Source organism: Mustelus asterias, chromosome 9 (genome assembly GCF_964213995.1).
Source record: "Mustelus asterias chromosome 9, sMusAst1.hap1.1, whole genome shotgun sequence".
Taxonomy (NCBI): domain Eukaryota; kingdom Metazoa; phylum Chordata; class Chondrichthyes; order Carcharhiniformes; family Triakidae; genus Mustelus; species Mustelus asterias.
In genome coordinates, this window is record NC_135809.1 from 126,582,628 (window position 1) to 126,596,934 (window position 14,307).

General features: G+C 40.4%; 1 protein-coding gene across 1 annotated transcript in view; it reads left to right on the forward strand.

Annotated features, from left to right (window-relative positions):
- Positions 1-6,985: 6,985 nt before the first annotated feature.
- The window catches only part of LOC144499288 (vesicular glutamate transporter 2), a 61,355-nt gene continuing 54,033 nt past the window's right edge, over positions 6,986-14,307 (forward strand). The window contains exons 1-3 of the mRNA XM_078221403.1: positions 6,986-7,071; positions 8,799-9,051; positions 9,532-9,650. Of these exons, the coding sequence (XP_078077529.1) occupies positions 6,986-7,071; positions 8,799-9,051; positions 9,532-9,650 (458 nt within the window). The remainder of the gene's footprint in view (positions 7,072-8,798; positions 9,052-9,531; positions 9,651-14,307) is intronic.

Below are 14,307 nucleotides of genomic sequence, written 5' to 3' on the forward strand. Positions count from 1 at the left end.
CTAACTACACTTGACATTCAAAATATGCATTGCAGGAAACTAAAATTCGGAAAGCATGACTTAAAAGTGCAGTGATTATTGTAATTGACCAGTGCAGTAGAAATAAGGTAGGAAAATTAGGTTTTTCTTTGAAAAAGAGAGCTTTTCATTGATTTAGTTAGAATATTCTAAAATATAAACTTTACAATCAGAGTGAGACTTCCTGATCGCAAACTGTACAGGAACCAACTCTGGCAGTACAGCATCATAAATTTGCAATTAGCACTCAAAAAATGTGCCAAGTCTTCCACATGCAAAGGGAAAAAAATGTACTTGCCTAAAAAAAAATCTTGTTTAGTTTGATGATCAGTACTTGTGTTGAATTTTGCCATGTCTGGAAGCCATTAGTGAAATATTTTGCTGTCATTACAGCAAATGTGAACTAGTTGATGCAGCATTACAGAATAACCTTTAAACAAGTATTAATTATGCATGGATTTTACAATAGATGTCAATTTTTATAATGTGATTTCAAACTTGTCTCTAATCTTTCCCATTACTACTGATTTGAAAGAATGCTAATGTTGTTTTCATACCATCCATAGCAGTGGTCAGTCACATGACATGCTGTACAACAGCACGTTTGATTCACTATCTCCCATTGTCCATGATCTTTCCAATGTCTTTGACACCTTTGAACATTATTTCCTTCTCCAAATTTCTCTTTACAGGGCGGCGCAGTGGTTAGCACTGCTACCTTACAGCGCCAGGGACCCGGGTTCAATGGGTCACTGTCTGTGCAGAGTCTGCACGTTCCCCTTGTGTCCATGTGGGTTTCCTCGGGGTGCACCAGTCCACTCCCACAGTCCGAAAGATGTGCAGGCCATGCTAAATTCTCCCTCAGTGTATCCGAACAGGCACCGGAGTGTGGCGATGAGGGGATTTTCTCACAACTTCATTGCAGTGTTAATATAAACCAGCTTATGACACACAAACTAAGTTGAAATATGTCCATGGCACAATCCTCTTCTAGTTCCACTCAAACCAACCTTTGAATACATTGAAATGTTTTATTGAAATTTGCCTGCACAATAATCCCATCTGCAGAACTTTGATCAATTTTATTTGTTAATTTTTATTTCATTAAGTTACAAAGCCAATGTGGATTGAACGAGCCTGAATCCATCTCCTTGCTTGCTTCAAAAACCAAATTGAAATTGAATCCAATTCATGGTCCCGACAAGAGGGACAGACAAGATTCAAGCTGACAAGAAAAGGCATTGCACCTGATCCTGATCTGAGTCAAACTTTGATCATTTTTTTCTTATTTTGCGAAATATATACTTTATTCATATGAAATCTGAAAGACACATTACTAAACATCTCATTGTTATAACAGCAAAGTGCAACAATATTCACATTTTCTCCAGAAATCACAATGCACTCTGAGGTGAGTCAGTTCAGTAATGAGAGCAGGACAAACATTTCAATCTTTTCATTTTTCTTATCTAAGGAAAGATGTACTGGCATTGGAGGCAGTACAAAGAAGGTTCACGAGGTTGATCCTGGGTATGGAGGGATTTCCTTCTGAGGAACAGTTAAGTAGGTTGGACCTGTACTCATTAGAGTTTAGAAGAAAGTGGCACGGTAGCACAGTGATTAGCACTGCTGCTTCATAGTGCCAGGGACCCAGGTTCAATTCCCAGCTTGGGTCACTGTGTGGAGTTTGCACGTTCTCCCCGTGTCTGCGTGGGTTTCTTCTGGGTGCTCCGGTTTCCTCCCACATTCTGAAAGGCGTGCTGGTTAGGTGCATTGACCCGAACAGGTGCCGGAGTGTGGCGACTAGGGGAATTTCACAGTAACTTCATTGCAGTGTTAATGCAAGCCTTGCAACTAATAAATAAACTTTATAAACTTTAAACTAAGAATGAGAGGCAACCTTATTTAGACATATAGGATTCTCAGGGAGCTTGATAGGGTAGATACTGAGAGGTTGTTTCCCCTTGTGGGACAGTCTAGGACCGGATGGCATGATCTCAGAGTAAAGGTCACCTACTTAAGGCTGGAATTTCTTTTGAGGTTATTGCATCCTTCTTCCTCACTGGGATGTATCTTTGTTGTGAGTCATGAAATATTTCCATAAATGCCTGCTATTGCTTACCAACAGTCTTTACTGCTAAACTTTTTCTCAGTCCACTCCAGACAACTCTGAATTCTTCCTCATGGCTACCTCTACCAATTTGATTTTCCCAATCCACATGAAAGGTAATGTCACCCATGATTAACGTACAGCCCTCAACATCCCTGATTACATGCCCTCAATATCCCTTGATTTATTCTCCATCCTACAAAATAGCTATTATTAGCTGCTGTTAAGAATTAGAGGAAATTAAGATTGAAATACAAAGTAAAATGGAGTTGATTTGAGGCAAATGGCTGGAGAAATGATAAGGTGTGGAGAACAAGTATTTTGCATATGTGCCTACAGGAAACAATGGAGCTATAGAGGTAACTACAAAGTGGAAAGATAAGGAAATTGATATGTACCTGCCTAAAACTGACTCCATAAGGTGAACAAAAAAGGAACAAAATAGTATAATTGTCGAACACTCACTAAGGGGAAGGGGGTGAAACAGCTAACATTAGAACTGCAGCAGCTGCAAAGATAATCTCCTGAAAGAAATAGCCATGTTCTGTCTTCACTGAACCTAAAGACTATTTCCTGGACATGGCCACCTTAACCTAGTCATTAATCTGGTAATTATTTGTTGGGTTTAACTCAGAGTTACTTAATATTGAACGTTGTTTGGGAAAAGGCCTGACTTGTAGTTCAGTTAAATGTAGGTAGTTTGGGAACCAAGGGATAGTTTTGTGTTTATTATGTCATTAGTATACTTAAGTGTCTGTCTTATCATGTGTGCGTCTTTTTTAAGTTAATAAATATTCTTTGTTAATTGTTCACACAATGACTAGACTACTTCCTCCCTGGGTTATACATAGTTCTCCTACTGTGTTTAAGTTCCAAGTAGAACTGTAGATCAGGAATCTGGTGTCAGACAGATGAGCAACTGCCATCCAGGGGAGTTGCTTTAGAGTGATCAGCATCTTGATGCTGGGCATGTTGGCCTGGAAGAGGATGTTGCTGTTGGATTACCTTTTGCCATTGGCTTTGGAGGGTAGTGTGAAGGCATTGCTGGTGATATTTCTCAAGTGCCTGTTGTAAGTTGTCCAAGTCTCTGAATCCACAGAATCCATATGGGTGAAGGTAAGAAATAACAAGGGGAAGAAGACACTGGTGGTAGTAGTCAATAGGCTCTCTTACAAACCATGCTGATATTAAATGTGTAACCCAAAACCAAGAAGGGTAAATTGGTACACCGGTTCAAAGTATACTTTTAATGGACAACAGGAACATTTTAAGGATGTCTTCAAAACATACCTGAAGGTCAGGCATTCCTACTTACTCATGGGATTCCTTCACTTGCTCACTTGCAACTAACCAAAATGGAAAAAAGTTTATTTGGAAAGGCAATGAGAACCTTCATCAGGAGCACCCTGAAGCAAAGTTGAGGCATCAGAGAAAGCACACAAACCTTCAAATAACTCATCTGCCTGACCCTCCAAACATCACATTCTCCACATATGGCAAAGGCTGCAGATTGGACAGAACTCTCAGCCCTCCAGAACTTAAGTGTGAAAGCAACTCTCCTTCAATCACGAGACTGCCTAAGATATGCATTTGAAACACATTATAACCAATTGTGTTGCATTGTTGTACTGTTTATCTTGTCAACTTTAACTATGTTAAGATCTGAACGGTTGACTATCCACCCTTTTGCAATTTGAGAGTTATGTGATAATTTATGAAACCACAGATATAGTAACATAACAGTTGGAGCTAGTATTGTAAAATCAAAATAAATCCTTGAGCAAGGACAATTGTGTTGGGCGATTGCTCCTGTTGATTGATCCAGACTGATTAGAAGTTACTTTACAATGTGGGACAATTGATACCAATTCTGTTTCGTGTGTTAAGCTAGCAGATCAGAAACCCCAAGATATATTATGAAGCCAGACTACACCTGAACAATTTTCTATTTTGGCATTAACGCAAGGATAAGATGTTTCACTCCAGGTGCAATTCTACTGACAAACTGAGAAGCTTTTATCAAAACATACTGTATTTAACAACACAGTTTAACCATAACAAATGAATTAGCTTAGCTTTTAACACTTGCACAATTCTTAAACGTGACACGATACAAGTCTTAACTGCTAACCAATCGCTATGAGTTCCAATTCGAGCAAAATTCCTCTTATGGACTTAAACCTCCTCTTTAAAATTGCTGGCAAAGCACAGGCATACTTGCAGTGACTTAGGTTACCAACCTGGAGCTCTGAGGCCTTTACAGGGAGAGAGACTGCTTCCTTCTGGCAGTCCAGACAGCAACTCCCTTTGTTTGTAAAATGAAACTGAAGGCAGTATTTCTTTCCTGCAAGCATAGCTACGAAGAAGGAAGGGTCGAGAGCTTCAAGTTTTTAGGTGTCCAAATCACCAACAACCTGTTCTTGTCCCCACATGCCAACATTATATTTAAGAAAGCCCACCACCGCCTCTACTTTCTCAGAAGACTAAGGAAATTTGGCATATCATCTACGACTCTCACCAACTTTTACAGATGCACCATAGAAAGCAATTTTTCTGGTTGTATCACAGCCTGGTATGGCTAATTCTAAACATCCCTCTTACAAGAAACATGTCAACATCCCCCTTACAAGAAACATATCAACATGTTGCCTAAAGGCACAGTATCCTCATACATAATTCTGTTGGCAAATATCACAAGGCACTGCAGAACAGGGAGCAAGGTCAATCGAGAGTAACCATTAAAAGTTCTTTATGGACATCAAGCACTAATGTTCTGTTTATAGACACTTTTTCCCAGTTGGGATTAATGATAAGATGACACTGATCCCAGTTGTTAAAAGTCTCTACATTGCAGTAGAAACAAAATGGTGAAGTGGTGTATGGAGATCTGCTGCATTGGTTTTCCAATGAAGAATGAATAGGAAATTGTGGGAATTTGCCTTGAATTCAATAAAGTGAAGATATAACATATGCGGCAAGTGAAAATAGGGTGATATATTTGTGAACTTACTAACAGGACTGAACAAGGAATATATATTTCATAAAAGGATGCAAGTATTAGAATGTTGTGGAGTCCAGTACAAATTCAATGCACTTATACAAGCCTGGTGGCGGAAAAAGGTTAAATTTTTTCAGAATGTTTTGCTTAAATAGTATTAGTAAACTGTTAGCTTCTGTGTAGAAGTTAATATCTGGTGGTTATTTAGAAATGAATACAAATATGGAATAGAGAGTAACTAAGTCGAATAATGTTCCTCGTGAACATAGATGTTATGGGACATAATGTGGAATTTTGTACCAAGGAGTTCACCCTATTTCTGAGATCAAAATAAAACATTATAGAGTCATTGAATGATAAAGATTGATAAAATTGTAAACATATTTTGCTTACGGAATAAGAATCAATGTGCCCTACAACGCAACAGCTTTGTTTGTCATTTCAGTTTTAGAGTTAAAATGTATTTCTGTCCAGCGCCTTTCTCTTCTACGCGACGGCCAAAGTCGAATGATTTCGAAACTTGATTTTCTAGGGAAAAAAAACCTGACATGCCAAGCAGCTCGGGGGTTCATTTCACCATTCCCCGTTCCTTTTCTCCCATCTGCAGTCATTTGCCATTTGGGCAGTGTCAGTCTGAGCCACCAGGCGGAGTCGTGGACTAGAACCAGTCAGCTTTCAATCAACCATTGTCACTCCAGATCACTGGTGCTGCAACATGTTTGATTTTATGGTCTAGCATTTTAAAGTTTTAGACCTTGCATCAAGCCACGAGAAGGCAAACTCGACTTTTCTCTATTAAAAGAAAATTATGATGCGGGGCTTTTTTTTTATAGGTGCCTAATAGGTTTTGCTCTAAATGTCAGACCTGTTCAAATCAGTGCATGTTGGTCTCAGGGGGATCATGTTGAATATCTGAAAAAAATACTATTTATATGTAGAAAAGAGAACTGTATAGTGTGCTGTATTGCGTAATAACCATCTTATCTATGCAAAAGACGTCTGTGATCTTGATTTTTTTTAAAAAAGAAAAGGACAGGGAGAGACCAATGAAGGTGTACTTAAGTCTTGATACCTATTTAATAAATTAACAGGGAGAGGAGCCCAGACACATTCAGGGTTAAGAATGAACGCCTTACGTCAGCAAGGGGAAAACACAGAATTGCGGGAGAAACTTGTCGATTTTTAATAAACTCCCAAGCTCGGCGCAGCCTGGAAACCTGTGGCGAGATGATCGAATCTCTGATGCCGTTTCCATAGCATCCACCGACCCGAGAAAGAGCCTGGTGACGGTGAGGGATTTGCTGAAATCCTGTTCAAATCCCAGAGAAAGTTGGCGCGACACCCACACACCCTCTGGTCCCATTGCACTCTGCGTTGCGCACTGCCGCTGTCCAAGGTGCTGAAAGAACCAGCAGCCACTACAACCGGTCTAAACTCTCCCCCCCCCCCCCCCGCCCCCCCCCCCTCCACAATAATCGATGATGCCAGCTAAGTCTCTGCTTGCGATTGAGAGAAAAGTCATGCCAATGTATAGACTTTATTAGCCGAGATCTACATCTGAGGATTTTCGATTTAAAAAAGAAATTCCAGCAGCATTGCATTTCTGAAGCAGAATTCTCCAAACATCATGGCTGTTTCCAAATCTTCAGTGGTTGGGCGCGGGCGGCCAAATAAGACTTTCTCATTTCCTCTTTGAACTTCGAATCGCAGCAGCATATCAGTTCTTATGTAGGTGTCGCACGCTCCTCTGTAGCTCGAGAGTACCACATCGCTCCACCGAATTAATTCTAATGAACAATCATTATCTCTAGCATGAGACTTTCATAAGAGAATACACCTTGAGCGCCTTCTGAACGGGTATGAATACTGTTAAGGAACGGGTTTTTGCTCCGAGCAAAGAGGGGCTCAAAAATTTTGCCGGGAAATCTCTTGGCCACCTGTACAGGTAAGACAACTAACAATATTTGCCAATCTGTTGTTCATTTTTTTTAAAATAAAGGTTTTAAACTACCCTGGATTAATATCATTGTACAAGAGGGTTTCTGATTTTTTGGGGGAATCGTTTAATGTAAATATTGTTAAATATGTAATTATTAAGACGGTAGAATAATCAGAAATCCTACTGATCCAATTCAGGCCACATAGATGTACATATTTGACATCTTACCACCCAACACTCTCGCTCTTTCCTCTTCTTCCTACTTAATCATTTAGCTTTTCTCATCTAATAGGGCTCATATAATCAGTTAAATATGGCTGCTTACAATTTTGTTCCATTAAATCAGGATTGCTGCCATGTCTACCATGAGCGGTTACAATGCTAAAGGTGTTTTCTTTTAGATTTGCCAAGAAGGAACTGTGGCAATTGAGAGGTTTTTTTTCCTTTGAAAAATCGACTCTTGTGGCATTACATTCCTGATGTGGAGTTTCTGTGTCTGCTCTCCTCCACCTTAGAAATCAGCCAGGAAACCTGTAAATAATTAATATCAGAAGGGATGTCTGTTTCTGCATTTGGCGGGGTTTTTTTTGTGCAGTGATCTACCGGGCTGCCTACATATCAAGCTGTTTAGTAACATATTCACCGCTCTGCCCGTCCAGCAAAACGACAATGATATTATATAATGCATAATTTCAGATCAAGGATTATTTTAATGTAGACTTTCGTGGCATAACTAGTCAAAGCTTTCCATAAAACAACTAAAGTTAATTCAGCACATATACCTAATTCGGTGTATAGAGTGTGCATAAGTACAGCGACTTGGATGCATTCACATTTAAAATAAATATTGGCTGAATAAATGTATGCATTTAAAACACTGCTGTCCTAGATTGGTTTACTAATCGATTATTGTCAGGTGTTTTTTTTTGCTTTATAACATCTAATGTTGTTATATTTTAATTCATATTTGGCTATACTTTGGCCAGTAAGTAAATTGATGGACAATAACTTAGATACTCAAATATGAGTTGTATTGTTAGATGGGCTAAAGCTCACTACAGTTAAACAGAGCAACAGCTTTGGATGTTAACATTTTCATTTGGTGTTTTTCCCGTCATAAATATTAGTTACATTTTAATCAGAAATATTATTCCCTCTATAATGAAACAAAAATAGATCAGGGTTTACACATTTGATTTTTCTCTTCGTGTTATTATCAAGGTCTATTTTATTTCAGATGGGTTTTTATCAGTGATCTATGTTTCCATTCTGGCAACGCTATATCATGCTTACTTTCCACCAAAGGAAGGCATTTATTTGATAAAAGCACATATGCAGCGCGCACTGAAATACACATAAGCTTCTCACTGTTAGGTGGACATTTATTAAAAGAAACAACCCTAGTAGTAACTGGAGCTACTATCCTCATTCACATATAGTTTGTTTTCTGGACTTGTGCCTGACCATATATTACACCGACATATTGTAGGCGAAGATTTTATTACTTCTCGCCTTGATGTATATTTTAAGGATATCTAACGGCAACAAAATAATGATATATAAAAGTATCTAATGTCAATGCACCTAGACTGCGGATTGCAAAAGCGTAAAGGTAGCAGAACAGAGGGATGTGTGTTTATTTAATGTCACAAATGGTAGACGCAAGCGGTAGTGAGGAATTTAAAGGAAGGTTTCTATTCGGGCGATTGTGTTTATCTCCCCCCCTGCTGCAGAGTTCTAGAGAAGAGGCAACAGCCTGGGGAAAACATCGAGTTGACGGAAGATGGAAGGGTGCAGAATGTCCGGCCGAGCAAGCCGCCGCTCTGCGATTGTACCTGCTTTGGGCTACCTCGCAGGTACATCATCGCCATCATGAGTGGCTTGGGCTTCTGTATCTCCTTCGGGATCAGGTGTAATCTTGGCGTAGCCATCGTGGACATGGTGAACAATAGCACCATCCATCACGGGAATACAATCATTAAGAAGGTGAGGAAGGCACGCCTTTGGTCTCGCATCTAAATCTCCGCGAATTTAACTAAATCTCCCAAACTAAACCCTTCCGCAATCTTCTCTCTCCAGTCTGGTCAATTTGGGTGACTGGTCCCAGATTTGTAAAAAATAAAGTATTGGAAAAAGAGGTTTAATCGCGTAATCCTCATGGCTTGTGTTTTTAATTTGTTTTATTTCTAAGAAAAGCAGAGTAAATTTAGAACATGCCAACACGATTATATCTGGGCCCAATTTAGCCCTCCCCGTTCGCCCCTTACAATAAACTGAACAGATCCCAAATCATTGAATAAATTCAACCCTAATGTTAAAACACTTGTTCCATCATTTGGTAACTACACCGTCTCTGTCTGTGAATATAAACTGCAGGATTTATTCCAGTGTCATCTATGATATAACCTGACCTGCATTCCCTTCCTTTCTCTTTCTTTCTCCCTCTCGCCCTCTCCCTCTCGCAAGAAAGCGACGTTTAACTGGGACCCCGAGACTGTGGGGATGATCCACGGTTCTTTTTTCTGGGGATATATTGTCACTCAGATCCCCGGAGGTTACATAGCGTCCAGACTAGCAGCAAACAGGTAAGCTCACTAACCCTTGAAAGAATGTTGCTGCATTTTGGCAGGGCTCCTGAGGCAGCAGTCACTTATACTCGAACACTTATTTTACCCAAAGCTGGCTGATTTCAAACCAAACATCTCGAATTATTCGAAGCAGGTCGTTAAGCACAAAGTGCTGGACGGAAAATGCGTTAAGTTTAAATGTTATTTCGGGGGAATACTGAGAAGAACTCGACAATTTGCACCGCATACCACCCTAGGGTTTTCTTTTATAATAAATTGAATCCTTATTTAACGAATTAATGTCGACCATCGGTGTTATTTGTCTTTTAACATTTCTGGCACAGCTTATTGGCAAAACAATAGAATGATCCTAAACAATTCCGAGCTTCCTTGGAGATGGTACCAACAGTCTGGGTGGGAAAATGAGGGCAGATAATTGAGATCTGGTTTATTTTATATATACAATGTTTCCCCCAGCTTTCAAAGCATATTTTAGTCACATAATGGAATAGCAAAATCATACAATAGAATGGTATGATCCAAAATCATTTTATTTGTATTTACGTGGGCACAAAGTGAATAATTTAAACAAATCATATTCATACCAATACATTTGTGAATGAGCCAAATGGTGGATTTTCAGACAATTGCGGCGGCCGACCAGTATTTACATTGCATTTAAGAGATAATGATGTGTGCGAAAGACATGTAAAATTCCAAACGTTGTGTCAAAGGGTTCGGCGAGTTGAGAAGCAGGTTGTGGACGCTCCGTTTGTGTGGAGCCTGCTGATATTTCGGTTCATGGTGGAGGAAGGGGGGATGTGGTGGTTCCATCCAACCTGTTAATTAGGTCCCCTGAGATCCAAACCTAGTTCATCTCAATCCGAGTCACGCACTTGTGCCGATTGGATCCTAGCGCCCGTCCAATTCGTTCCGAGCCAGTCGGAAGCGTGTGCCCATTTTAACTGTTAGCGCACGACCCCATGACACTTCAGCTGCAGGGGAACGTGTTCGAGTGCCAATGTTACCAGGGTGCGCGGTGATTGGAATAGTAATGGGCCAAGATCGACCTCCCCCCCCCCCCCCCCGATAATTAACGGGGAGAGACCAAGCGGTTTTAAAGTTGTTGTGGTTGGAAAGGGATTGTGAGTGGACGCATCTCCCACAAGTTGCACTGTGCACGGTGTTAGGTCACGTTCCTCTCTCGCCTGATGATTAAAACCCTGTTCAAATGACTCATTTCCATTACTGTTGTCTCATAACCCCCTCATAACTAGGAAACTAGGATTTCCAATCAGCAGTCTGCACTGCAGATTCATTTATAAGCCTGCGGTTTGCAGAGTCTGCAATTATACTTGGTGACAATACAACCCAGGAGAAGTGAGCTTTACACTGAGACACGAATGTCTGTGTCCTGGGAATTGCCAGCGAACAAATAGAAACGGTGGTTCGAACATTCGTCTGAATGACACATGGGAAATACTCGGAGGCACAAGGATAAGAATACAGGCGCAGATTTAGTACAACGCCGGCCTCAAAAGTTGGCCTAAGCCGTTAACCTATCTAACTATATTTAATAGTTTCTTAAGACCGAGTCTTCCCATGCGGTTTAACCGCTTTAACACCATCTCCATGCCGTTTTTTTTCGAAACTAGAAGCAGGAGTAGGCCCTTCGAACCTGCTTCACCATTCATTATGATCAGCAAATTCAATATCCTGATCCCCTCTTTCCCCCATAACCATTGATCCCTTTAGCCCCAAGAGCTATATCTAATTTCTTCTTGAAATCAGACCATGTTTTGGCCTCAACTACTTTCTGTGGTAGTGAATTCCACACATTCACCACCCTCTGGGTGAAGAAATTTCTCCTCACCTCAGTCCTGAAAGGCTTATCCTCAATCTATGCCCCCTAGTTTGTACTCTCCCACCATTGGGAACATTCTTTCTGTGTTTACCTTGTCTAACCCTGTTAGAATTTTATAAGTTTCTATGAAACCCCCTCTCACTCTTCTAAACTCCAGTGAATATAATCCTAACCGATTTAGTCTCTCCTCATATGACAGACCTGGTCTAACCGCTTTATATCATACAACACCATCTCCCAGTCTTGGAATGAAGGTGCTATTGGAATGTCTTTTGTTGATCTTTTAGCGTTAAAGCCCGCTACTCATCCCGTAAGTTCACGATTAAATTGACGCTATTTTTTACACATACAGTTGGCTTCACTTTCAGAATAGCCGCAGAATAGCCGCAGAGGGTGGTAAATGTATGGAATTCACTACCACCGAATGTAGTTGAGGCCGAAACGTTGTCTACTTTCAAGAAGAAATTAGATATAGCTCTTGGGGCAAACTTATGTGTGTCTCTACATAATTGACACGGTTTATTTGACTTCTATTCTAATTTACTGGCCCGTTCCGCCAGGATCTGCTCGGAACTACTTATGTAAGTGTCAGAAGGGACTTTCGGGTGTCTAACGAATTAGGGAACTTGAAAAGATCCTTTGTAACGATGAGTTCAAAGAGAAGGTGAATGTACAGGGAAGGGGGGGGGGGGGGGGGAGAGAATGTTTTCCTGCAGCTAGGACACAGTAATTCCGAGGACAGTTCGTTTTTCGCCTCATAGAAACTGTGGCAAAATATGAGGGGGAAGATTTGGGATTGTTTTCAATGCTACCTTCCTCTACGAGAAAGCATTCGGGCAGAATTGATCAACTGAAATATGAAAACAACGGGTTCCTGTCTGTTATCTGCAATGGGGTTGGGTTCAGGGAGGAATATTCACTGTATTTTACTTTGGCGAGGTTTATCAGTCCGTCTCGATTTGCAGGAAGCCTTTTGTAACACACTGCCAGATTACTGAATGGGTCCCCGTTGTGGTGCCCGTTGAGATTCACGCCAAGAGCGACGGTGAGTCGGCGAGCGGAAGCAAGTTTCTTGGTGACAGTGTGCGTAGGATTCACCCGATAGCCTAGTCCAGGAGTTAATAATGGACCAATTTTGTTCGTGTCATGATGTGCAAGGTCCTGTTGGCTTTGTTCGAGCGAAAACAGAGGATGGGGGAGTATTGATATCCGCCAGACTCTATTACGGAAATCAACAGCATGTTAGAAGCAAGAGTTGCTAACAATATGGGGCAAACCCCGCTGGCGTCTGCACATTTCCAAATTTGAGTCTGTAGCGAATTGTCTGCAAATAACATCAGCCAACAACTATTTTTTGCGCTGCTAATGCTCGGGTGCTTGAGGTTTAGATATGCTTTCCATGTCTATTCCAATAGCTGGTCCAATGTGGCATTTAATCCTTCCCCGCGTTCCTACAGGAATTGAGGGGAAAAAAAACTCTACAGAGAGTTTATCACATGAGATAGCACCTTACCTGTTGAAATGAAGTACCTCGAATTGTAAACGGCAAACTGCCGTTGAATCTTCACAATTAATCTTTTTTGCGGGGATTTACAGCTATAGAAAAAAATGTTTCAACGAAGCAAAATTCATAGACGGTTCCCAACATGTCCAAGTCTATATCCCTACAGATACTCCACACAAACCAAATGCGTCAATCATGAATAATCTGTCATCTTTTGGTTATGTTTAGTTCCTGCATACTCACCCAAACATTTTACTGGAGATTTTTAGGCACTTGGAGATTGTCAAAAGAATATATATATCGCTTGATTTTAACATTAATTACTTAGCTTATATTTGGCAGTTGGTCGCGTGTAATTAATCAGAATATAAATATAACAGATCTACCATTTGATATCAGTCATTTTACAAGTGAGATTCAATTTAGGAACAATAGGTAGAAAATTAGCTTTTAGATAATCGAAGTAACAAACGCCTCTGTTTAGATTTGCCGCTGGCTAAGCCCTATTGTTCATGGTTGCTTTTTCCCAATGGTTATGGGATGTCTCGCCGCCATGGTCTATTCTTCCGGTATAGTTTGTACGTGAGATCGCGTGACAATATTTATCTGCTGAGAAAAATAATGCAAAGTGAAATAAATGTACGATTTCCATCATGAATTGGTCTTTCAAAGAGTGTGGTTTCCATTGTGCGCCTTATGTCTGTTTATAACACAAGGGCAATTATCACATGTTGAGCATGATATTTAAAGGCGTACATGATGCATTAGTATTAATGACTTGTTCAAATTTCGGATCGATCAATTCCCAACAGGCAAAACCTTGTTTTTGTAAATTTACATTAGTCACTTCCATGCGAATTTCACCGCTGTGCTAACAATACTGACAATGGAATCTTACAAATGAGTTCATTCATAAACCATTGATATGTTGTAATCTTCTTCCTCTTAAGTACCTTCATTTCCTCAAGAGGTAAAAATAATGTTTTGATCAATTTTAAAAGTCAAAATATTCCGCCTTTGAATCCGAATCACTCCAATCCGAAGTGACCCCCCCTCCCCTCTTTTAAGACGTTATCCATGATGCAGTGCATCATTATCCAATCACTAACTTCCAATGAGCCGTTTCCGGTTTCTAGGTGAGAATGATTGCATTTCATTTCCGCCTCCTGGTTAAGAAGTGAAGAGAGTGGGTAATTGAGCAACGCACAGAGAGCGACTAACCGTCATTAGCGCTTCCAATGCTCTTACAAGAAGTCTTCCTTCTGGAAAAGCACTTTGTATTGTATATGAACAAGCGCCAATGAGGA